The 27,328-nt window shown below is 37.0% G+C and overlaps 2 protein-coding genes across 3 annotated transcripts; one reads left to right on the top strand and one right to left on the bottom strand.

The window, feature by feature from the left end:
* Nucleotides 1–2,841: 2,841 nt before the first annotated feature.
* LOC110929915 (MDIS1-interacting receptor like kinase 2-like) lies at nt 2,842–4,061 on the top strand (the record flags this gene model as incomplete). Its single annotated transcript, XM_022173096.2, has 2 exons — nt 2,842–3,535; nt 3,629–4,061. Coding segments are annotated over 2 exons (987 nt in total), but the record flags the coding sequence as incomplete, so codon positions are not given.
* Nucleotides 4,062–16,235: 12,174 nt separating this feature from the next.
* Nucleotides 16,236–19,484, bottom strand: LOC110929916 (putative uncharacterized protein YDL057W). Of its 2 annotated transcripts, none has more exons than XM_022173098.2 (7): nt 19,198–19,484; nt 18,884–19,008; nt 18,443–18,525; nt 17,679–17,800; nt 17,271–17,435; nt 16,919–17,012; nt 16,236–16,639 (listed from the first exon to the last, which is right to left on the bottom strand). In XM_022173098.2, the coding sequence occupies exons 1-7, from the start codon at nt 19,244–19,246 to the stop codon at nt 16,414–16,416; spliced, it is 864 nt and encodes a 287-aa protein (XP_022028790.1). In that variant the 5' UTR covers nt 19,247–19,484; the 3' UTR covers nt 16,236–16,413. The 2 variants fall into 2 exon arrangements, with proteins under 2 accessions (XP_022028790.1, XP_022028791.1); XM_022173099.2 differs by having other exon boundaries at nt 18,884–19,005; nt 19,198–19,464.
* Between the last annotated feature and the right edge of the window lie 7,844 nt (nt 19,485–27,328).

Genomic DNA, 27,328 nt, shown 5'->3' on the forward strand with positions numbered 1-27,328 from the left:
TTAAACACAACATTTATGTTATTATCTTTTGCAAGTCTATAGACAGACAATAGATTCACATGATACCCAGGAACATAAAACACATCTTTTAATATAATATTGTCCATTAGTTTTATATCTCCAATTTTTAAAACCTTAACACTAGTACCATTAGGATGACCAACTTTAAGATCAAACTCAGACAAATCAACTATGTTAAACATATCTTTATCATTATTCACCATGTGGTGACTTGCCCCTGAGTCAACTATCCAACTAAACATACTTCCAAAAAACATAGAACTTGAACAACTAACACTATTGTTAACAAAACAAGACTCACCTCCTACACTGGTTGACTCCACATCAGCAGTTGACACATTTGCAGATTTTTCACCAACTAAACTTAATATTTTTGCTATCTGCTCAGCTGTAAAAGGTGAACCAGAAACAACAGTACTAGCAGCATTTGTTTTACCAGTTACAGAGGTTTTACCAGATACATTATTAGATCTTTTCTTGAAATTTGGAGGATAACCAATTAACTCAAAACATCTATCAACAGTATGACCTAACATATTGCGATGTGTACATTTTAAACTAGAATTAGGTCCTCTTTGATTAGTTGTTTTTCTTCTAGACTCAAAAGACTGATTTGACTTAGTAGCAAAAGACACACTTTGTCCTTTTGACCCACTACTGGACATCCTATGTGATTCCTCCCTAGAAACCACAGAAAAAGCAACCTTGACAGATGGAAAGACTTCTCTGGTTAATAGATTTGTTCTTACAGGTTGATAAACATCATCTAACCCTATAAGAAACTGCATTAACTTGATTAACATTGAAAAATCATTATAATCCTTTGCTGCTTTACAAGAACATGTGGGCAGTTTGAGCATAGCATCAAACTGTTTCCACATAGTGGTCAGTCTATTGTAATAGTCTGCCACAGTTGAACCATTTTGAGAGATACAATTAATTTTTTTAAACAAATCATAAACCACAGAGCCATCTATCTTATCATAGGTTTCTTGTAAATCCTCCCAAACCTCTGAAGCAAGACTAGAAAAAACTTGACCTAAGAAAAGTTCCTCAGACACAGAATTTAAAAGCCAGGTTAACACCACAGAATTACACCTATCCCACTGACTAGCAAGCACAAGATCCTCTGTGGATCTCTCACATTTCCCATTAACAAATCCAAACTTATTCTTAGCCTCTAAAGCCAACTTCATAGAAGTAGACCATACTGAATAATTCTCAGTACCCTTTAGTTTAACACTAACAATAGTTAAGGCACTAGAATCACTAGGATGAAGAAACAAGGGGTCTCCAATATCTAATTTGCTAATCAAAGTCTGAGATGTACTAGCACCTGGATTACCATCACCCATGATGACACACAAGATCAGAAACAATCACAACACAACAAGAAGACAGACAAGAATTCAAACAAAGAACCAATCAAATCAGAAACACAACTCACTATGGCGAAGCTGTATCAGTGTCCAGATTTCAGGTTCGTCACTTATAGTGCCTGAACAGGTCTTAATACAGGAGCCAAACCCTAAGAAACAAGCCACAAAGATCAAACAATCAACAAGCAACAAAGGTGCCGGTCCTCACTACCCCGACTTCAACTAATCAACCAACAAAAAACAAAAAAAAACTAACTACAAGAGAAAGAAAGATCTCACAGCGGGTGCAAAATCTTCACACAAGATGAAGACTGTAACCTTCTAGGGTTACAGGTCAAACACCAATCAACAAAGAACAATAAACTGGTCAGTTTGCTCTGAATCCTTCTAGGGTTTCAGAGACCAACACAGCCTTCACACGAATCCCAAGAACAGTGTCAAGATCCACACCGTAACACTCCCAAGATCAGAATAACCACAGATCTACAAGAAAAAACAACAATCAGTTCAAATCAACAAACGATCTAACAGCGGAAGACTTAGATCTGTAATAAGGAGCTTTCAAGCTCTGATACCATGTAAAATGGTATGGATCTAAATCAAACACAACTAAAAATACAACAAACACCAGAAATAGTGACAAAACTTTATTGATTATCCAACCCAGAAAATATCCCAACCAAACCCTAGATCTCAAGAATCTGAGATCTTAACGATACAAAGTACAAGTTCAACAGATTGAAGAGATCTGTTGAACAAAAACTGAAGAATACAAAGAACAAGAAATATAAAGGATACAACCGAAGAGATTAACACAATCTCTTAGACAACAAGAATCTCAACACTGAGATCTAGAACCACTATCAGACGATCAACACCAGAGGATGATCTTCAACACCAGAGGATGATCTTCAACACTAGAAGAAGAACACCAACAATACAGAGAGAACAGATGAAAACCCTAGAAAATATCTTCACAACTGAACTATGATCTTCTCTCTCTTCTTCTTATATATCCAGATTAAAAGTAAAGTTACACTTTACACCTTGTACTTTCCAGGATGAAACAAACCAACCTTCAGCCCATAATAAGCCTGTTAACAACTAACAGCCCAGTAACAAACATAACAACCATAACAGCCCAATAATAAATATACAGCCCAACAACATATTAATGTTTGTGAAATGAATTATATAAATGAGTATATTTTAACAGTAGGAGAGCAACTTACATATTCGGATTTCCCGTCTTTGAAGTTCTTAAGTCAGTCTCTAAATAAGAATCTGACTGCAATCAGCCCCGGTCCTTCTTCAATCAGCCCCGGTCTTTCTTCAATCCAGAATAGAGAGACTGACTTGTCGTGCAATGCTTTAAGTGAGCAATCAACCTGCAAAGTACAAATGCGAAGACAAAAAGTGGTCCACCATTTGACCATTTTTCTTCCCATCATTGTGGGATTTTGCTTTTTTGCTTCTTTTTTACAGGTGTTACAAAAATCACAATTCCACAGATAAGAAAATCCAACCAGAAACAATAAAACATGGAAATGTGTGCTCAATATTGAATTATGATGGAACAATTGCATATGAAGACTTCATCACTGCTACACAGGATTTTGACCTCAAATACTGCATTGGAACTGGTGGCTACGACAGTGTTTATGAAGCCAAACTGCCTAGCGGTCAAACGTTTGCTTTGAAAAAACTCCACGGTTTTGAAGCCAAGCAACCAGCATTCGACCAGAGTTTCAAGAATGAAGTCCAAGTGTTAACAAACCTAAGGCATAAAAACATTGTCAAACTCTATGGTTTTTGTCTGCATAACAAATGCAACTTCCTTGTATATGAATACATGGAAAAGGGGAGCCTGTTTTGTGCCTTGAGTGACAGCGAATTAGCTGTTCAAGTGGATTGGATCAAGAGGGTGAACATTATCAAAGATGTGGCTCATGCTTTGGCATACATGCATCATGATTGCAGCCCTCCTATTGTTCATAGAGACATATCAAGCAACAACATTCTCTTGAACTCAGAACTGGAAGGATTTGTTGCTGACTTTGGAGCAGCCAGATTGCTCGACACAGATTCCTCCAACCAAACGGTAATTGCAGGAACTTTGGGATACATTGCTCCAGGTATTTGTACTTAATCTCAAACTTGTTTTATGTGTATTACTCTATTAGCTATTATAATTTGCTCATGGTCCTTTGGTATATATATGCATGCAGAGCTTGCGTATAACATGATTGTGACTGAAAAATGTGACGTGTATAGCTTTGGGGTGGTGGCGCTCGAAACAATTGGAGGGAAACATCCTGGAGACCTCCTCTCATCCCTGAACTATTCGACTAGTTGTGGTACAACTTTGGAAAATATATTAGACAAGCGACTCCCTTATCCAACCGATAGATCGACTGAAAAGGAAATTGTGCGTGTTTGTAATGTAGCAGTAGCGTGCATTCGCACAGATCCAAAGTGTTGGCCGACAATGATAGAGGTGTCTCGGGAATTATCATGTTGAAGACATCATATGGGCTATCTGCAAGCTTTTTTCATATTGTACTTGTGTCACCGTGAAATAAACTTAAAACTTTTAGAACTGTTTGCAATGTGGATCTTAAAAGTAGTCTAAATAAAGCTACGCACTTGAAAAATTCTAGTTTATAATAAGTGCAGTTCACTTCTTTATGTTTAACAATTCAACACTTAACACCCCTCCATTCACTGTTCAGCTTACACGCACAAAAACCACACCGACATTGCTAACAGGCCGGGCGCCTGATAACCGTCACATATTACGCGGGGGTTGGATGACAGGTTATATTTTATTCGAGTCAAAATGAACTTTCAACACCCCGTAACCATTCTGGACCAAGCGACATTTTCCCGCCTCTCTCTCCTAGGTAAAAAAGCCACGACATTTTTTCTTTTGAAATATTATCTTCTATATATTTACCATATATATTTACTAGGTTATAGCCCACGTGTACACGTGGTTTAACAGATGAAAATACCTTGAATTTGTTTGGTTTTAATTAAAATAATAAAAATAATTTTAATATAAATAAAATAAACTTAAAAACCCATATGATAGGTAAAAAATACAACGAATAATTCAGATTTCACTAAAAAAAAATTAGTACACCACATTGGTTGTCTTATTTGTAATATTCTCATTGTTATCTAATTTGAATGTTTAATGGTCTTGATTGAAACTAAAATTAAACGTGCATAAAAGAAAGTTGCATATACATACCACATAAGTCTAATGACAAAGTGAAAGAATCTCAGCTCGTTTGTCGCATCCCCTTACCATATGGAAGTATACGATCTCGCCTATAAAAGCAACCAATTAAAAATGATTAATTTGTAAAAATAACTAACAATAAAAAAAATCAAAAAAAAAATCTAAACAAAATAATCTCATATGGATTACGCCTACCAACTTTAGTTCTTATATATTTATTTTATTATTACTTATATTTTATTGATATTTTTATATTAAAAGTCTAAAACGTTAGTAAAGCCATTACTTATTTACATGTTTATTTTATTATAATTGAATTTTATTAATCTCTACTATAAAGCAAAGATATGATAAATATAAATGGAAAACAAAATGGTAAAAGATAAAGTTTATGGATTAAAATAATATATTTTTTATTTGAGATATAATCTATATCTATTTATTTAGGGTAAAGGATAAAAAGATAAAATTCATGTATTAAAATAATATTTCTTTTATTTGAATCTTATTAAAAAAATATTATCTATATCTATTTGTTTAGGAGGGAAAAAATAATTGAGATCAACTCATAAAATGCTATGTGTCCTTATATGATTTACTTTATTATATGTATAGAATAGATGTAGAGCTATATATATCTTTTTTGAAATCATATCTCAATCAAATCTTATCAATTTTTAAACAACATATTTGAATTTTTAAAAAGTTAAAGAGATATTATCTATATCTTTTTATTCAATAATTCTGTTATATGCATCGATTTATTCCTATTCTGATAAACAATTATTCACACTCTTCTAACTTTTTTTTCCCGACAAAAGATACTATTTTGATTCTGATAAGGATTATTCACACTCTTCTAATTTTTTTTTTCGACAAAACATGCTATTTTGATTCTGATTAGGATTATGCAGTATATCAAGTGTGAATAATTTGTTATTGGGATATTTTGGTGTTGTAAAATGACTCTGGTACTTTAGTTTAAAAATTATGGGAGTTAAGTACATAGTTAGCCCCTGTGATTTACACAAAATAACATACTTAGGTAGTGTTTGGTATGCTGGAATGAGAGGTGGAATGAAATGGATGATTACGAGGGAATAAAGAAAAGTGTGTTTGGTTGGTCAATGGAATGGAATCACCCATTCCAAAGTGCATTCCATTCCCTCAAAATCATTCCCTCCACCCCCCATGTTTTTTTTCCATTCCTTCTCCTCTTGCACCATTCATCAACAACACCACAACCCACTACCTTCGCCACAACCCACCACCACCCACCACCGACACCATCGCCGTCACCCGCCACCACCTCACCCCGACAGTAACCGCCGCCGCCGCCACCCACTCGCCACCGTTATCACCCACAGTTGCGACCAACCGCCAACGACACTCGCCGACGTCGCCCACCACCATCGTCGACGCAACCACCACCGCCACCACCAACCGCCGCCGCCACCAACTGCCACCTTTACTGCCACCCACCACCAACGGCCACCTCGCCACCACCACCACTCGTCGTCGTCGCTGCACCGCCACTCGCTGCCACCACCACCACCCATCGTCGCCGCCGCCACCCACCACCGCCACCTATAACCACCCACAATCACTACCACCAACCACCACCACCACCACTCACCACTGATTTTATTCCTCCGTTTTTCTTGCCTACCGAACAATACACAATAATAACTCATTCCATTCACACATGGTAACCAAACAAGACATGGATTGGTAATGATCCATTGCATTCCCTCGTCCATTCCATTACTTCGTCCATTCCATTCCTTCGTCCATTCTATTACATCATACCAAACAGACCCTTAGGTACTAATAGTTTAAAATCACCTTATAGGGTATTAACTTTTTATTTTGTAACGTTTGAAGGTATTAACTACTAGGGTATTAACATAGTTAGTCCCTGTGTTTTGCACAAAATAACATACTCAGGTACTAATAGAATGTGATTTTAAACCTAAAAATAACGTTAATACCTCCAAACGTTACAAAATGAAAAGTTAATACCCTAGAATGTGAATTTAAACTATTAGTACCTTAGTATGTTACTTTGTGCAAACCACATAGACTAACTATGTAATTAACTCAAAATTATGATATTGGAATATTTTTTGGGAATTTGAAGAAAGTGTTTTTCTCAATACATGAAGTATTGTTTATGTTTTTATTTACTTGCATTTTTTTTTCCTGGGCCCGCGCTTTATTTACGCTTCTCGCCTAGGTCACAGGCAAGGCCTATGCGCCTAGCGCATTTAATAACTATGGTTAGAAACAAAAAGGGTCAGGTAGGTAAAATAAGTGAAAAAGTGTTACGAGTCTTTTAATACATAAAATCTCCTAAATTATTTTAGATAAATATGTAATAGATAATACATCCCGCCTCCTAGCCCAATTGGGTATCCCCACTTGGGTTAAGTTGGGCCGGCTTCCTCCTTGGAGGTCGTCGGTTCGACTCCCGGCTGCGGCATACCGGTGGGAGTCCCAATGATGGATCGTTCCTACCGAGGCATGGTGCGGTCCTGAGGGCAACCCGGTTTTACCCAGCGAGTCTTTCGTGTGGGGGCAGTATGGTTTCCGGGCGGAAGTCAGCTTGCGCAACGGCCGGGGCCCGATCGAACATCGCGCCTGTAAGAGCGGGGTTGACGGGGAAATGTCTTTGACATGACCCCGGAGACCAATTCGGTCTTGTACAGAGAAAGTCTCCTTCCAAAAAAATGTAATAGTATAATACAAGTAGTCATAGTTCCAATACCATTAATCTATATACAGTTTTAATTTTCTATAGAAAGTGTTTCTTGTTAACCCACTCAACCATTCCAAACTGTACAAAAATACATGTTTTTTTTAATGGGTTCTACCCTTTCTATTGTCAATATCAATGAAGCTCTACCCTTTCTATTGTCAACTAGAAGGTTGTTTGGAGAAAAAAGAATAACCCAAACTGCAAATTCAAATATAAAACTATTAATAACCATGATGACCATAATGTCAAATGTTGGGAGTAGACTTTTACACCATGTTTAGTGGTTGCCTCTTAGTTTTTTAACTTCAATGTATTCTTTCCCTAACATTCTTTTATTCAGGTTAAGAGTATTTAAACTAAGCTAGGGTGTGCAACGAATAAAGTATAAGAATCCAAAGCAAAGCAATATCTCCTTTTGTTACAAATCTCAGTGCTCTTATTGATACATTCAGTAGTGGTAAACAATGTAAACACTTTGTATCTGTAATGAAAAACGAAAACTCACGAAAATGGCAAAACGTGCTACTGTGGTCGCTAGAACATCAGTCACCAACCTACACCATATAAACTGTCCCTATATTTGTCTTGGCTTACATGAAATCTATAGTTGAAAAATCAATTAAACACTTTAGGTTTAGGCAGAAAATGAAGAGCAGGTTACAGACAGTCAAATTTTCTTTTCATTGAAGAACCAAGGGACATAATATCATGTAGACCATTTTTGCCTATTATAAACTTTCAGGAGGACAGGCAAACTAATAATCTTTCAAACAAATTTCAATTGAAACTGGACATTTAAACCAAGCTACATAAAACTGGCAAAAAGTACAGTGCATCTATGAAAATGTAAAAGAAATTACCTTCAAATTAAAGCAATCCACACAACAACAAAGTAAGGTGAAACCCTAAAACAAAAACACAAACAAAATTAAAGAGAAAAGAAAGTCAGAAGTGTGATAAACAACGGAACAACCGAGAAAACTGGAAAGAGGGGTTACAAAGAGATCCGTCTTACCTTCAAATCAGCACAGCAACAAAGCAATGTGAAACCCTATAAGTGAAACCGAGAAAAAAGAACTGTAAAGGCAACAACAGACGAAATTTATCACAAACGGACAGTATCGTTCAACAAACCCCAAATTAACTACGCCAAAAATTACAGATTACCTGAAGAACACCGGAGCCTTGGGGACGGTTGCCACCGCTAAATGTTGTTGGTGGTGACGCACGATATGTAATTGCAGATCTGAAGCCCTTGCTTGTACCCTGATTCAAAGCTAGAACTTTTTAGGGTTCCGACAACATGGCTTACCATGTCTAGGCTTCGTAACCCAAAAGCAGAGCATCATCTTGCCATGTATTAGATGACCTGCAGATGTAGGTGAAAGTAACCTGGAAACCGGACTGTAGCTAAGAAGCTACTGTAAATGTTATATAGAGTAAGAGCATTCACATTCTATCCACCAAATCTTGAGAGATGGATTTTTAAATTATAAAAAGTGGTTTAAGTGGTTGTGAGTGGAGGAGAGAGAAAATGTTACTGTTCATCTGTATATTTGGGGGGACACTGTTCACCCTGTATAATTTTTTAATATATTTTGAAAGTGGTTGTGAGTAGAGGAGAGAGAAAATTTAATATATATTGAAAAGGAGAGAGAAAAAGTATTTGTTTTTAGTGGAAATATATTGATATAGGAGTTGTTTTTTAGTGGAATGTATGTATATTTTTAGTGGATTGGATGTGAATGCTCTAATATCAATGAATCCATATTTTTTTAATCCTTTGCAAGTAATCGTTGCCCAATCGACCCTCAATGCCTATTTTCAGATCAAACCGGCCAGAAATGTTGACCACATTGTGAACATTGTTAAACCTCTAAGCATATAAAAGCACCACATTGCTGCCTGCAAAAGTCCCTCTGATAAATATATCAGAAATTTAAGTATGTATTATCAAAAGTTTAATTTGTTTATCTTTAGAGAAAGGGACATTTTATTAATCAAAACCTTTCATTTTCCCAATGCAAGTCGAAACAGATTCGGAAAAGTTCTGATAGAGATATGAGTTATTAAACTTCATAGCAGATGCTTCAAATTCAAAACATTAATTGGCAACTAATAAGTGCAATGTTGTAAGTTCAGACCTTTAATGTGCCCAATAATTGCAGCCACCGAGGTTTTTCATGTTCAAAGTTGAATCATAGCACGCTTATCATCAACAAACACTCACAATTATTTACGTAAGTTTACAAAGGAACAAAATTTATTGACATATGATCGAGAGTTTTTGTAAAAGAAAACACATACACTTCATTTAATAAAAAAAACGAAGGCTATAAATAGCATACATACTCAACAGAATAAACAAACTCACCCTACAAATTAGCATACATTTTCCTAAATCGGTGGTATAGGGGCTGGCACTGGGTTAGGGTAATGTGGTATGGGTTCTTCGTAAGGGTCTAAGTTGTTTAACAATTCCTGAAATGAACGATAGTCGTCCCACCACGGGTCATAGTCTCTAAGGATTGGTGTGGGAATACTAGGAATCTCATTGGGGTCGAATGCTGTTATCGGGAATTGGTTTTCTTGTTTTGGTTCTAACTCCATTTGTTGATCGGTAGTTGTGGTTCAGCTATTTGGTTTAGATTTGGGTTTGCTGCTGTATCTACTAGCATATGGAAATCTGCTAACTACCTATCAAGTTCCTCCTCCCACAATGCCCTATTAACTTCCTGGGTTTGGGCATTCATCTCCCTATTTGCTTTTGCTATTGCTCTCTATTGTTGAAGTTTCTTCATCCTTTTCCTCCTCTCATGCACTCCATTACTAAACCATCCTCTCTTTTTAGGAGGGAACGGTTCCTCAGACCGTGCCTTAAAAATAAAGATTCCTTCCTCAGTATCATCTGAGTATCCTGAGGGAGTTGGCTGGGATGAGGTTCCTTCATCTTTTGGGGAACTAGCTAATGACGATAAGCGTCGGATGTACCTTGCTCACTCATACTATAAACTAACAAATTGTCAAATAAAACAAAATAATAATTTACAAATTTACACAGAATCACATAAATTATTTCGTAATACAATTGATTAAAATTTAGGTATTGGCAGAACACATAAACAACTTAAACTAGTGGCTTTGGCTCTGATACCACCTTCTGCCGCAGCCCCCGACCCCTACCCCGGGAGCGGGTGGTCGCGAGACCAGATCAACTGGTATCGGTGTTTATTAATTTGGCAGCGGAATTTAACATTAGAAGATATTCAGCAGGGTTTAAAACACCAAAAAAATAAATGGCATAAAACCCAAGTTTCGTACATAATACATTTATAGGGATAAACCCTAATTGATGAAAACATAAACTCCATTTCATTTAGCTAACTTTTATAGCCACTTCTTTAAGCCTTTAGTGCTCTCCAACAGGCTTCTATTGGTTTCACACTAAGTTACCAGAAACACGTTTTAAAAAGATTTTATCAGCAAGAAATACTGCGAGTGCATTCCAGTTTAATCAAAACAGCCTTTATAACTTTACAGTATTGATAGCGATTACAATGTTTATATCTACCAATATAGTCATTCAGTATTGTCAAATCCATGACTTGTGGTCATGTTACTCATTGGCTAACTCGTCGTCCAATAGTAACGGATTACAAGTAATGTATACAAAACCCCAACATACCGGCAGCAATTGTAGATTACATAGACTTAATCACTGTTAAGTATAATTTAAAACATTTGAGGTTTTGGTAAAACAGTTTGGTAGAAAATGACTCACAAAAAGGGTTTACAAAAAGAGAATGTACTCACATTGTAGACTTAGATAATATTATAGCTTCCTGATGATTCTTCTGATTATTATCTATTAAAATTAAACAATGCAGACGTGTTAGTAAAATAACCCAAATCATATTAGCCATACAACACGAGACATAACTCCAACGAACTGAGTTAGGCAGAGCCTTGACATGCGTTACGGAGCCCTAGATCAATCGGGTAGGATAACAAATACGTGATCGGGGGTTATAATACTTACAACGAGGCAGAACTTCGCTTTTTAGGGGGTATAATACCCGATTATAGTTGCACTATATGTCAGAGAGAAGAAAAGAATTGAACGTCGAACAAATGAGGCCTGCGCCTCCTTTTATAAGCCTGGTCAGGGGCGGCTTGCGCCCCGCGACTCACTTGGATTAGTCATTCGCGGCCCGCGAGGACCCTAGGCTAAGGCCCAGGCTTGGCGAGTTAACACAATAGCTTGTCCAGGTGTTGTGCCACGTGGCGCACTATGGTTCCGCCATGTTTCACTAGGTCGCGGCCCGCGACACTCTTGGGGGTCATGCTCGCGGCCCGCAGAATTTGTTTTATTTGTTTTTTTATAAATATTAAGGTTATTTAGGTTCGTTAATGAGTATATGGGGTATAATTATAGCATTAGGGGTGTTTTAGGAGGGTTGTTATAAGCGCCTCTGGGAGAGGGTCCAAGGGGCAGAGCCCCTGGATGGGGTCGACAGCTTGGAAAAATTTTATTTTCATTAAATTGCCTTAATGAAACTGCATCAGAAAATTTTATTTTCCAGAAACTATCACATTTTCGAAATGATTAAAAATGGCAGTTTTTTGGCAAGTTTTGTCTGAAAATAGAGATAACTGTCATTAGGCAGTTACATCCCAAGAAACCCAAAAATTCGTAGACAGTTTTTGTTTGCATTTTTCCTGGTTCAGGCAATTCACAGAAAAAAACATATCTGGTTCAATTCTCGAAAATCAGAGTTGTATCCGATTGAATTATTCAGGTGAACCACCAAAATAGTTTGATCTGAGAGTGATTACAAGCCTCTCTGATCATCCGGTTTTCTGAAAATTCCCCAACAATCTATCAATTAAATTCTGCACACTTTGGTAGGTTTTTTTTTTTTATAGTTTTTAAGCATGTTAAACCATTTGACTAAAAAGTTTTATCAAAATTGACCATTTCTTTTGGAAGTCTTCTTTTAATGTTTTAATCAAAATTGACCATTTCTTTTCTTTTGGAAGTCTTCTTAATGTTTTAAACATGTTTTTTATTGTACTATTTTAAGGAAAGGTCCAATTGATTCCAAACTTAACACGGCTTTGAAATAAACAATACATTCAAATCCTGTAGCAATTGTCTTTTCTTATTATTATTATGCAACTTTTCTTAAACTTGCATTTTGGGAACTAACTATTAAACTAGTACAATCACTAACTTTGATCAAGCCAACTATAGTATGTTATAGCGCTATAGGTCTGACAAACCCATCCATATCCATGTTTGAATCTAGGGATGATTGAAACAACAACAATTTAACAAAGGTTAACTCTAGAGAGTTCCTTCGGTCACAAGGGTTGGTTGTGCACTTAGTTGACAAGGTTAACTCTAGAGAGTTCTTTCGGTCACTCAGACATATACATGAATTGTTAATTTTCTTTTATTTATTCATTATCTAAACTTATGTATGTTCACCAACTATTTCGTTGATCCTTTTGATTTCTCACATGTTTCAGGAAACAATGCACAAAGCTTATCATATTATTACATATAGGAGGGCTTGGACTTAGTTCAATTTTAATTTGGAACATTTGTCTTGTTTGAACTATTTGTTTCTTTTGGATGGCTACTTAATTTGGTTTTTAGTAATATATTGAAACTTTAGTTCATCATCAGCTTGAGAACAATTTTGTATCGCCCCCATGTTTTCATCATCGGTCGTGGTGGTACACTCGACTCGTTAAAACATATATAAAAATAAGCACAAAAATTTTTATATATTTAAAGTTTCTTTTATATATTTAAAGTATCTATATATACTAATACAAAACCATGTACACTAAAAAGGCAAAACCATGGGTTGAAAATCAAAACCAACCGCAAAACGTTTAAAACCTTTGGTTGAAAAAGCAAAAGCTAACATCTTTGTTAGATATTGATATCTCATAAACAATTTTAGGATTTTTTGCATGTGCTCTACTATTTTCACTTTTTCTTTTATCCTTTTAAGTTGACATCTTTGTTAGATATTGGAATGGAATAAGGATCTTAGTCATTTGGGTTGGTAATCAGGGAATCGAACACTTAGATTTGCAAGTGATAAAACCAAATGTTCCCCATTACCTTTCTACTTCTAATTATAGACAATAATTTTAATAGCTGGTTTACGATAGACCCAGGTCTATCAATTAAATTCTTCACACTTTGGTAGGTGTGTTTTTTAGTTTTCAATTAATTAACCATTTGACTAAAAAGTTTTATCGAAATTGATCATTTCTTTTGGAAGTCTTCTTTTAATGTTTTAAACATGTTTTTTTACTATTTTAAGAAAAGCTCTCATTGATTCCAAACTTAACACGGCTTTGAAAATAAACAATACATTCATATCCTGTACCACTGGGATAAATTGAGTTGCGCGTGCCAGCGTGCGCGCGTTTAAACAAGTATTAGTACTTAGATATCCATATATAACTAGTAGTATTATATAATAGGTCATAGCATCAGTAACTGCGTTTGCGTTTGCGAGTAGCGTAGCAATAGTGTAATAGTATATGCGAAAAATGTAAGCGTTGAGATATAGCGTGTTGTAATAAGCGATATGTTTGCGAAAATATGCGAAGTAGCGTAGTTTGCGATATAGTTTACATTATGATCCGAATCTCTGGTGCAAGGCGTAACGAATTTAGCGAGAGTAACAAGCACGAAAGTGCGGGTTGTTACACTTGTCCGGTTCAGGGACAAATCTAGTTGCGGTTTTGAGCAGTTTGATGACGGTGAATCTTCATGGCGTCATGATGTTCAACACCGACACTGTACAAAACTTGTGTTTCCAACCTTCAATGATGGTGATCCACGCGAGAAATACTTCAACGAGGCTGATCCACGCAAACCGGAATTGTACAAGAATACCGACAAGAATTCGCTAAAAGATCCGCTCGAGTCACCAATTGGTCTGATCATTGTCGGCTTGGGGTATTTTTGAATGGGTTGAAGGAATAACTGAGAGCTGATGTGCATATTCATAAGCCAAGGACTGTTTATAATGTGATGAGCCTAGCACTACAGTTTGAGTCCAAGGTAGTTTCCAATCAGTAGGGGGTGAATTCACGAGTTGCGGTCACTCCCAAATCTGCTCCAACAACTAGAGTCGCATCAGCAATGAACCCACCAGCAATCACTCCCCTTCGCATTTCAGAAACCAGCACTATCCAATTGTTAGAGGCGGGTGATCGAAATGTTAGAGTTTGGGGGAGATCGAAGAAGAAACGGGAGAGATGGCTGAGATCAGTTTGCATGCCGTTATGGGTGTGCCACATCACTTCACATTGATAGTTTATGGCTATATCAATTCCTTCAAGGTATGGATTCTAATTGACTGTGGTTCCGCTCACAACTCTATAAATGACTCCTTGATCCCTAAGGTTAGCTTAGTCACCCATGAGATTGTTCCATTTTGGAGTGAGAATTGGCAAGGGAGACATCATCTGTTGTAATCAAGTTTGTAAGAATGTTCCACTCAGTGGCGGAACTAGAAAAAAAATTCAGGGGCATCCTAAATTTTCTTTTAGTTAGGCCTATCTCTGAGAATTCGAGTGCCCCTAAGCGGCTTGTAAGGCTTAAAAATTGGCCTTCATTTTTTCTTTTAATAATAATAATAAGTAATTGGGATAATATTAGGGTTTTAATTAAATTAGGAGGGGTAAATATGTCATTTCACACAAAACTAACGTTCCTTTAGACGACAAGTTAACGGAGGGGCCAAGATCGATGCAATTGGAAGTTGTCAGGGGTAAGGCAACAATTTTTTCAAAATAGAGGGTAAGAGTCTCAACAGATAAAACTCCAGAGGGTAAAATTGTATTTTACTCGTAATATTTTTTTACTACTAAGCAAAAAATGCAATTCGTTAAATCATATGCTTTGAAAAAAAAACTATTTTAATGTTTTTTCCTTGTATTATTTTAACTTTTAGTTTTGTTGCTGTTAAAAAATAATCACCAAGTACACTTCATGAGAAATGTAGGTGCATGTAATTTTCAAGCAATCTTTTGTGCAAGATAATAGTAAATAAACGAAGTAAACAATTAATAAATTAATATTTAGAATAATATGATAAAGGAATAGTTTGATATAATTGATGTTTGACTAAATGTGACTTCTGAGTTTTACAGTTTCTTTTTTTCATTCCCAATGCTCATTTACTTCATTCTATAATAAATAAAATACATCATCTTCTTAATGATGTTTAAAAAAAACGATGAGCTACTGTTTCCGTCACCGGAAATTTTCGTTTCCGTTAATCGTAAAATTTCAGTTTATCTTATTTTATCTTCATCTTTACTTAGGGGTATCCTAACATTTCTTTAAGGGTATCCCAAATAAATAAAACGAATATTTCAAAAAGAAAACCACTTCACCAAAAAAATTGAGGGCTGTCCCGGGCTACCCCTAACTACAACGTAAATCCGCCCCTGGTTCCACTACACCTAAACGACCTCCAAATCACTCAAGATTTTTATCCTCTCTCTAAGAGGAGCTGACTTAGTACTAGGTATTCAATGGTTAGCCACACTTAACACGGTTCAAGCAAACTGGAAGGAAATGTTTCTGAAATTCACCATAAAATGGCAAGGATTGCACACTACAAGGACCAGCACCGGGTTGGGATTGGGCCAATCTGGATCTGGGCTGGCCCATTTAAAACTGGAAAAAAGGGCACGTGATAAAAGGGGAATTGGATAGCGGGAAAAAGACCAACAAATCAGGGAGCGTGCGATAATCCAGAGAATTCGCAGGAGGCCATTACTGGGGAAGTTAACTAGGAAACTGTTGTATTAGGAATTAGTATTAATAGCAGATTGTTTTTCTTGTTTTAGGGTTGATGTTTTTGTTTATCAATTAGGGTTCTACCTATTTTAATTGGAAATTTTGGCTATCTCGAATCAGGCTTTTGACTTTCTGTTTCTATCAACATGTTTTTTTGAACAAAAAGTTATAAGCTTGAACGAAGTGACTTCTTTGCTGCTGTTGCCATGTCATGACTAGAACCGCTTTTGACAAAATCAAGCACAATTGAAGCTAGCTCATTCTGATGGCAGGTGTATTCATGATCAGCTCCAGTGATGATATGCAATTTGTGGTTTGATATATGCTTTGCAAACTCCATGGCATCTTCCATTGGTACAATCTTATCTGCAGAACCATGGATGCTTAACACCCTGCAACCACATCAATCATTCATGTCAAATTGGGTTTAAAGAAATGAGACATTGGTAATTTCATATTACCCTTGGAAAATCAGTTTTGTTGCAGCTAGTACAAAATCATTTATTTGAATACTCGAAGCAAAACAAATTATTTTTGAGTGATTGAATTCTACAAACAAAATGATACTATGTCATATGCAAGAATGAATGAATATGGACAAATTGTGGAGCTATAAATTCAAAAGGAGAAAAGAAAAGAAAAAAAAAAGACGGCTGATAAAAGTTACAAACCTGCAATTTTGGGGAATCAATTGGCATGCTGCACATGTGCCGGTAGTTAAACGGTCCATCAAACTTTCTTCAGTCACACGATACTCTATGTTCCCTAAAATGTTTACAACTTCATGTGAGATCCAAGATATGCACACGGTATTAAGAATAGAGATGTCAATGTCACCCATCTGCTTATGCATGGGTTGATTTTTTTTTTTTTTTTTTTAATTTATCTCAAACGGGTCAAACAAAAATGATGCTAGAAGGGTAAAGTATGGGATTACTATAGAAATACTATTATTTTAGTAAATCATGATTAACGCATTAATTATCAATAGAAGATTTTGAAAAATGGATCTTGAAGCATTACCCTTTCTATTGGCAACATGAATGAATCCATATTTTTTAATTCTCTGCAAGTAATCTTTACCCAATCGGCCCTCAATGCCTCTTTTCAGATCAAACCGCCCAGAAATGTTGACCACATTGTGAACATCATTAAACCTCGAAGCATATAAAAGCACCACATTCCCACCTGCAAAAGTCCCTCTGATCAATATATCAGTAAATTAAATATGTATCGTAAAAAGTTCAATCTGTTAATTATTAGAAAAAGAACGAGACAGTTTATTAATTAAAACCTAGCATTTTCCAAATGCAAGTCGAAACAGATTCAGAAAAGTTCTGATAGAGATATGAGATATCAAACTTCATAGCAGATGCTACAAATTCAAAATGTTAATCAGCAATTAGGAAGTGCCAAGTTATAATTTCAGACCTTTACTGTGACCAATAATTGCAGCGACAGAGCGTTTTTCATGTTCAAAGTATTGGATCACAGCCCGCAGATCATCAACTTCTCTATGGTAATTGCCATACTGGAATAAACCTTCGCTTTCTCTAAAAGGAATAACAAAACACCAACTCACATCATAATTGACCGACTTCATAAGAAAAATATTGAAGATTCAGTTCAAGAACAATTGGTGAAAATGTGTTGTTATAAAGTATGTCACTATGGCTTGTGTGAACGGTTTAAAGTTATTTTAATTACTGTAACTTGGGAAATGTGATGGCAATATCAAGTATCAACTTATGTCTTAGGGTGTAAGGAGTGGTTAAACACTTGAGAGTAGCAAACTAAAAAATCAACCAATCAGAGTGCGCCACGTCAATCAGTGAAAAGTGTTTAAACTTTGGTGAAAAGTGTTGGCAATGGTTTAGAGATTTGGTGAAGTGGTAAATTTTAGAAAAGAAAAAAAAAATGAAAAAGGTGTGATTGGTTGAGATTGGAATGGACCCCACCCCACACTACCCTCTCTCTCTCCTTCCTCCCTTCACCGCAGCGGCATGCCTTCCCCGATCAACATTGAAACCGCAGCGGCAAAGGGGTCGGCGGCGGTGTTGCCGCGCGGCAAAACCCTTTGCCACTCTCCTTTACCGCACCACTCCGGACACCCTTATGGTATAGAAACAGAATTACTGTACTAAGGTCATAACATGACAGTCTTTTCCCAAGTATGCCTAGCAAAAAGTAGTTACCCGTTGCCAGCAAAGTCAAAGCGAAAGGCACTAATTCTTTCTGTCGCAAAAGTAGCTGCAAGATTTACCATAGGGATCCTGTCCTGTAGTATGAAATACTAGTAATTAAAGAACTAACATCGCTACAAAATAAAATGATGCAATTTAATCAACTAGTATCACATTGGAGTGGGAACAAGATTAGAGGAACTCTAATATTACTACTATTTTAATAACTTTTTGCATTAGGAAGCTGAATGTGCTAAATTAAACTTTGGGAGACTTTTAGCCCATTTGACATGTTCCCTTTAGAGCTATTTTTTTCTATAATCTGGCCCATTGGACCCGTTAAGAGATAAAAACATAACTTGAATCATCCCATTCACAAGTAAATGGGTGAAAATTGGCACCTCTTAGAGTCAGTAAATCATAACATGATCTTAAAAGATCAGAATGGCGAACCTTGCAGGATCTATAACCATGACACACGATGACAACCTCCTTTGAGCCCGTTTCATGCAATATGCCAACAAGCTTTTCATTATAACTATTCTGGATTATCATTTTCTGGTGTTGAATTTCAACTGCTGCACAAGTTTACATAAAAAAGGGGGATTAATTATTAGAATGTAGTTAGAGCTATAAATATACACATAGGGGAAAATCATCAAACAGGTGGTAAGCATTTAACAAGCAGAGCATGTGTTTAGTTTTGTAAGAGGTTCTTGTATGAGAATCTTGGATTATGAGAGTTTTGTTAGTGATTTCAGACTAACCTGAGAAGAGATTGCAGTCTTCAGGGGTCGAATTTGATCTACCCATCATATAAAAGTGTACGATTTTAGATGAATTTCATTTTCTCCAACGAGAATAGCAAATTGCCAAAGAAGCAAACATATCAGATTGGACAATGATCGGCGTCGATTTAGGAACCCTCTAAACCCCTCTTTCTAGAGTGTCTACCCGACCCGGAGCAATTGATTGGGTGGTGTAAAATAGGAGGTGATTCTGGTTATGTGAAAAAACTTTAGCACTACACAGACCCCCCGTCTAGTGTACTATGAAGGGTGTTAAATGTAGAAAGTATGGTGTGAAAAAACCGAATTAAGTGAATTGTAATCGAATTAATCGAATAAACTGAACCGAAAAAACCGACCTAAATAAAAAACCGATGGGTCGGTTAATGTTTTTTTTTGAAACCGAAAGTAACGGGTTCGTTATGTTTATCAATTTTTTTTTCATACCCACCATAACCGAACTAAATCGAACCGACATGTAATAAATCTTTGTAGGATGTAGGACTTTTCACCATGTTTTTAATATTTTATGTGTTTTACTAAAGATTTTTAGTACTTATGGAGTTTTCATATCATTTTGTAGTTTTGGCTGAATTTTTATTTGAATTTATAGGATTTATCATATTACTTTATTTGAATATTCGATAATAACTTATATTAATATTATAGATTATATCTTTTTTTAATACTATGTAATATGCTAATATATACAAATATGCAAAAACAATTTATTCTGTGTTAAAAAAATTAAGCTATTTTTAGCTAAGCTAAATACACTGTTAACTACCCATAACCGACCCGCTGTAACCATCAAAACCAAATAACCATAACCACCATAACCGATCGGTTATGGTTATGATTATCTAATAACCGACATCGCGGTTATGGTTTTTGGTCAAAACCGACCCATGCACACCCATAGTAGAAAGTATATTGTTGAGTGTTGACGATACCGGTGGAAGTGACGTTCACAGCTGGGGCAAAAACGACACATTGACAATAGTGACGGTGTATGTTGGGTTTCACAAATTTTTCATTATCTCATAAGGGTCGTATTATTACCTTCTTAAATTAAATCAACACCTTCATTACGCATCATATAGACCTATACGATACTTATTAAGGTTGGTTCAAACTTCTAGGTCAGTCAAAGTTTGAAAATGTCCCTTAGAAAAAAGTAATACGCATCGTATAGGCCTATAGGATGTGTATTGAAGGTGTCGAATTAATTTTTTTATTTTGCAAAATAGCTTTCTGTCACGCGAAAGAAGAAGCGGCACTTTTGACATCTGTTGGTCTTCAAACATCTAGGAAACATTATTTGAGGATACCCCTGAATTTATCGAAGCTGTAGAATGAGATCCTCAACTGTTGGTTTATCATCTTTCAACCCCATTTTCCCTAAATTTATCTATTCTATTTTTCAACGGGGATGTAATGCAATGATTTCTCTCAATTGAATAGACATACACTTGCTTCATAGGACTCACTTGAATTGTCTGGGATGTAATAACAGTACGTTTAGCATCCGTGTCTGCTTGAATTGAAGGAAGCAAAAGATAACGAACATGAACATTGTATTTATCACGAAAGTACTGAACAACCGAGATAACAGCTCCTGTTTATCAGCTGCATTTGGAACAGAAAGTCCAACAATTCGTTCATTATCTGTTGTTGTCTCAATAATATGAATGCACGCAAGAATTTGACAACTGTGACAGCATATTAAAAGTTTCTCAGGCTCACGACAATCGCACTGGTACCAAACTGGTATTGCTGGTGGCTGTTCTGGAAATTGAATGAAAAGCACTCAAATACCGCCTTGGTAGTTGTTACCATATCCGTTATCCCCTTGAGTCACAGATCTGACAATAGGGCCCACGGATCTGTGACTCTATAGGACTCACTTGAATCCTCTTGACCGTAAAGTTGCATCTTTTAGAGAGAGACCTTTAAGTACGGATCCTACAGCTGCATTTGGAACAAGAAGTCCAACAATTCGTTCATTATCTGTTGTTGTCTCAACAATATGAATTTGAACGTGAACCATGCTTGTACAATATTATTAAAAGTTCCTCATGCTCACGACAACCGCACTGGATACCAAACTGGTATTGCTGGTGGCTGTTCTGGAAATTGAAGGAAAAGGACTACGGTTCTTTTCATACTGATCAGCATCCCAGTATGGATCTAGAGGGTCAAGGTTTGGGTATGGTGCTAATGGGTTTTGTATAGGTTCCCCCTGTGGGTAGAGTTCTCGGTAATCTCTATGGTCGTCATTCCATGGGTTATAAGCTAGAGGGTTTGGTGCTGGGACTCTAGGGATTTAGTTTGGGTCGAAAGCATGTATTGGAAGCTGGTCTACTGTGTTAGGTACGATTTCCATGGGTTGAGTTGGGAACAGTGGTGGTGGCTGGGGTGCAATGATTTGTTCTAAGTTTGGGTCTGCGGCTGTGGTAGCTAATATGTGAATGTTAGCCAATCGCCTATTGAGTATGTCCTGGGTCTGGGCGTTCATCTCCCTATTTGCAGCTGCTAAAGACCTTTAAATCTTGTTTTTATTTAATTTTTATGAAATAAAAGGTATTTAGGGTCCGGTTTTCGTATACGGGGTGTATTTTAAGACGTATAGGGACATGGTTTCGGAAGAGTTGTTATAATCGTTGTTTCTGGTTCAGCAGTAACTATGGTTGATTGGAAGCTATTAATAAAAGAGCAAACTCACGAATTGACGGATCAGAGCAGCTCTCTGGGCCATTAAGTGCAGCTCACGATGATTCACATGTAAGTGCACCTCTCGATCTTCAAATTAAGAACCCTAGAGAATGAAATTAAAGAGAAATAATACCTTTCTTGTTGCGGGTTTCTCAAAGAAGAAGAGAGAGAAACCAAGGGCTTTTCAGTTCCAGATCCAGAGAGAGCGAGAAGAGGCGTGATTTGAATTTTAAAAATCTAGGGTTTCGTGTGTTTTGAAATTTGAATGACTATTTTGACTTTAGGTTTTATAAAAAAAGAAAAATCTGAGAAAATTACACAATGAATTCAACTGGGGGGGGGGGGGTTGGTGTTGATGCACTTTTGTGTCTGTCACTAGTCTTGTAATTTACGATGTATTTTGTACGGTCTTTTATCAATTATCGAGTCTGTATTTGCCGTCGACCAAGTCGGATATCCTCCTATCTGCTTGTGTCCGACTTGTTTGTCTCCTTTTGGATTGTAATTATATATGAACGATGCATGTTGCATATAAGGGTATTACTGTTATTTTGATTGTGTCTGTTAATGGTTTGCTGCAACTGTCAGTTTGCAGCAAACAAATCACAGTTTGCAGCCTTCGACGAAACACTTTGTGTTTCGTCGAACTCATATCGGCGAAATAGAATTATGCTGATCAATCTTGTTTCGTCATGGTATACGACGAAACAGAACTGTTTCGTCGGACTTTGGGCTTCTTCTGGCCCAATGTTTGTTTCGTCGATCCAAGTTGGTTTCGTCGATGGTTTGGCCCAGACTGCTATAAATAGGCACAGTCTGTTTCGTTTACAACTCAGAGATGAGAGCATACCCAAAAAGTCATTCTGTCTAAACTGTGTTTGTATCAGTTTGTATTCTCATCCAGTTTAATCAAACGCTTGTGTTTCTTTGGTTAAACCATTGTTGTTACTGTTTTCTATGTTTGATTTGGCTTAGTTACATGGATTCCGCACACGTGACTTTGTTTGTTATAAACAAGGATTTGATTGTGTAAATCGATCCTCCGATTTCGGGACCTACAAGTGGTATTAGAGCTTGAGGCTCTTATCCTTGTTTAAAATCAAACATAGTTCGGTTTTATCAAGTGTTTGTGTGTATTTTTTAGAAAAGTGTTCTTAAAAACTCATAACTTCCGGAAAAATTCTTACAAATTTGTTCAAAACATTGTTGTTTGCTAAAGAGTTTTATCAAAAACCCCGTTAGATTGTTTGTTTGTGTGATAAACCGGGTTTTTATTGAATGTCTTGTGCATTTTCGTGTTTCGGAAAATTTATCGGTGACCGGAAATTTCATAGTTCTGGGTTTGGTCTTCACATGTTCAAGTGACATTCAAGTTGTTCTTGAATATTCATTGGATTTTGATTTAAAATTTTAAACTGAAAAGAATTAAAAAGAAACATTAAAATATTGTTACCATACCTTGGTTGGTAGCTTTAGCATGGGTTAAAGTGAGAAAGGTCGTGTGAGTTGACAGTTTGGGGATAAGATTTGACCTACTTCATCAACCCTCTGATTACCTTTTTCAACGAAACAGACTACGGCGAATCAAACAATCGACGAAACAAAAACGTTTCACCGATAAACGATCTGCGATGAAACGAAAGCGTTTCGCCAAAAGCATATTCGATGAAACGAAAGCGTTTCGTCAAAAGAGTCTTCGACGAAACACACTCTGTTTCGTCATAAGTGATTTCGACGAAACAGAATCTGTTTCGTGGGAAGTGTTTCGTCGTGTGTGTTGTCATTTTTTAAACAGAAGGTTTGCAAAGTTGTCATAACATTGTGTTTTCAAGTATTTGACCAGGTATTCTACTTGTATACATTAAGGATGAGTTGCACAAGTCCGTGGGACTGGAGTACGGACCCACAACCCGGTCAAGATCAAACTTCCGCAGCTGCGTGGGCAAGGAGTATGTTTCCTCAACCAGCTATCAGTGCAAGTCAATGGGCGTTAGTATCAAATCAGAACCAAAGCATTCAAAATCTTCTGCTTAGTGAGAGTGAAACGGGCAGCAACAATCGCCCACCATAGTTGAATCACATGAATGACTTTCCATCATGGAAAGGTCGCCTTAACACATATGTTCAAGGGCAAAGCACCGAACGTTGGACATGTTTCATTAATGCATTCAACCCTGCTCTCGAAGTAGCAGCATCAACTTCAGCAGGTTATGCTAATATGCTTGAAGATGACAAGAAAGCCTATGACTTAGAGAAAAAGGCGTTTGCTATCCTTACACAAGCGCTCAACAAAGAAATCTATCATCAGTTCTCTTATTGCAAAGACACGAAAACATTATGGGATGCCTTGGTAGCAAGAGGAGAAGGCAATGCAGCTACTCGAAAGTCTCGCCATGATTTGTTAAAGAAAGAGTTTGAATCATTTCAGTTCTTGGAAAATGAAACCCTAAATGATATGACTACACGTTTTTATCATTTGATTAGTGAAATGTTTGCTTATGGGGTTTTGGCAACTCAACAGGAAATGGTGGCTAGGTTTGCTGATGCTTTACCTCCAAAGTGGAGTTCGTTTATTAAGCTGTTGAAGCATACGGGTACTCTAGATACGGTCAACATCTCTGAATTTATTCAGAAGCTGGAACACAAGAATGATGAAGAAATCCGGAAAGCTAAACGAGTTCCTGCTCCTCAAAATACAGAAATGTACCTTCCAGGATTCGACTCGTTGGCCAGATCCAGTGCAGCTCAGCAACCAAAACTGCAAACGGCATTTGTGTCCAATACAAGTTCCTTTCCGTTTCCTCAGTCAGCTCCTACTCCGGCTTTCGATCCAAGGGCTTATATTCCAACACCTCAACCTCCACCTCAAGTTAATCCTGCTCAACCTCAGTTCGATCCGAGGGCTTACATTCCTGTTCCATCACAACCACAAGTCCAACCACAACAACAAGCTCATTATACCAACAATCCTCCGCCTCAAAACCCTAACACGGTGCGAGTCGACACTTCAAACCTTTCACAAGTTAGCATTGAAGTAGTAAAGGAGCATATGGAACTCATCAATACGATGGTCAGTGCTTACTGCGGTTTGGTCGCAGGTCAAATTGGAAACATCAATATGACCAATGAAGATTATCAACAGATCGACAGGGATGAAATGGAGTTAATGGATATCAAATGGGCTTTTGCTAGTGCAGTTAGAAGGGCAAAGGACTTCATGGTTCAAACTGGAAGAACTTCGTTGGAAGGCAAAAAGGATACAAAGTACGGATTTGATATAAATGCGGTCACATGTTTCAATTGTGGGGAAAGGGGCACTTCAAACGTGAGTGCACCCGACCTAGCAAGCAAGGCAATCAGAACCCATTTAGAAATCAGACGAGTACTTCAAATGTCAATGCCCAGCAAGAGAATCGTGAAAGGAGGATTGTAGCAGTGAATAAGAATCAGAACCAGTCTGGACCATCAAATCCCAATCGAGCATTGACCGTTCAAGCTGACGACGGGTGTGACTGGTCTGTACAGTTTGGGGAATGTGATCAAGGAGGAGGAACAGCATGTTATGCAAAGATCATCAATCACATCAAGCACGTTCATAAGGAAGAATTTTCTGAAAGTGACGACAGTTCGGGTTATACCGGGAATTCTGATGAAGAAGGTTCTATTTCTGGGGATAATCATTCTGAATCTGATGTGAAGGAAGAAGCAAGTTCTGATCTTGATGACTTATTAAATGAAGCAGAGGAGTTGAAATGTCAGAAATCAGTTCTGATCAAGAAGGCTGTTGTAGCATCTAAGGAAATGGAGAAGTTCTTCTCTGAAGATGGATCTTTTTCTTTTCAAACTGCCTTTATGGCAAATGTCTCAGCCTCTTCGAGTCAGGTAAACTCTGAAACTCCTGCTCCTAGTGTTTGTAAGTTTTGTGCAGATTTGAAGCTTGAATCTGAAAAACTTCATAGTCATAATCAAAGTTTGGTTATTGAATTGTCTAAGTGCAAAGAGGCAAATATGGCTTTAGTTCGAAATGAAAAGGAATTTAAATCTGTAATTGAAACTTTAAAGAAGAGTGTTTCCGAAGTAAACAAAGTCGTTTATCATAAACAAGTTAGCATTAACGAATATATTAACATTGTTGAGGAAACCAAAAAGGAACTAGCCATTGTCAAATGTGAGCATGATGCTATCAAGCAAAAATTGGAAAGTTACTCTAACTCCCGATTTGTGCTCGATCACATCATTGACGTTCAACAACTGAAAGGAAACCAGAAAGGCATAGGATATAAGAAGTGTCCACCCCCTTTGAGACACAACTATACCAAAATGCCCGATGAAGAGGATATGCCTCGGTATGAACCCAGTGTGCCTCTTTATTATGAGGAATTTTCTACTGGCCTAGGGTTCAAACCGGACAGTTCTTCAAGTACATCCTCGGAGCAATCAGAAACTTCAACGTCTACGAAACAAAGTCCTCCAATCATTGAGGACTATGAGTCGTCGGATGATGAATCAGAATCGAATGTTAGTGATCAGGATAAATCACTTAACAAGATGAAAGGAGTAGAAATTCCACTTGAAAATCATATTCTTTGTGATCCTGATACTCCTGCTGTTCAGTCAATCGTCAAACAAGTGATAGATCCTGTCAAAATTGACAAGACGTCTGTGTCTGCCATTAAAAGTAGTAATGTTTTGTACACTTTGGTTGGTGATGCTAAAATCTATTCAGATCACGATTTCCCAATTAAAAATGTCAATCCATCTTCAATTGATAAAGTTTTTGAAGATAATACAAACAAGTTTTTGGGAAAAACAATTCCAGGAGTCGTTGTAACTCAATGTGATCCAATTCCGAAAGCTAAGATTAGAAAACAATTTGGAAATCAAAAACCACCAACAAAGCAACAACCTATTGCTTCTAAGGGTAAACAACTAGAAAGGCGAGCTCAAAATCCTAACGTTTCTCAATCAAAAGTTGAAACCAAAGGAGCTCGTTATCAAAAGAAAAACAGTGATGCCAAATTTGTAGCATCGAAGGGTACGGATAAAATTGAGACTTTTGAATACAAATCAAACACAGATTTTGTACAACAAGTCAAGATTTTAAAACGTAACAGTCAAAACAATTACACTCAACATACAAATGGGTGTGATGAGAAAGCATGTACCTCAGGTTCTACAGGTTCGACATCTGTTGGTCAATCAGATTCTCCTAAGTTTGTGGAAAGGAGAACATGTTTTAAGTGTGGGGAGTTTGGGCATATCATTAAGAACTACACAAACACTCCAAAAGATAAATTTGTTGAGAAAGCACCACCTGAAAAGATTCACCCTCAACGTCGTTCCGTTTCACCAAAACATGATAAACGAACTGTTAAAGAACAAGAAACGAAACAAC

The sequence above is a fragment of the Helianthus annuus genome, chromosome 3 (assembly GCF_002127325.2).
Source record: "Helianthus annuus cultivar XRQ/B chromosome 3, HanXRQr2.0-SUNRISE, whole genome shotgun sequence".
NCBI lineage: Eukaryota > Viridiplantae > Streptophyta > Magnoliopsida > Asterales > Asteraceae > Helianthus > Helianthus annuus.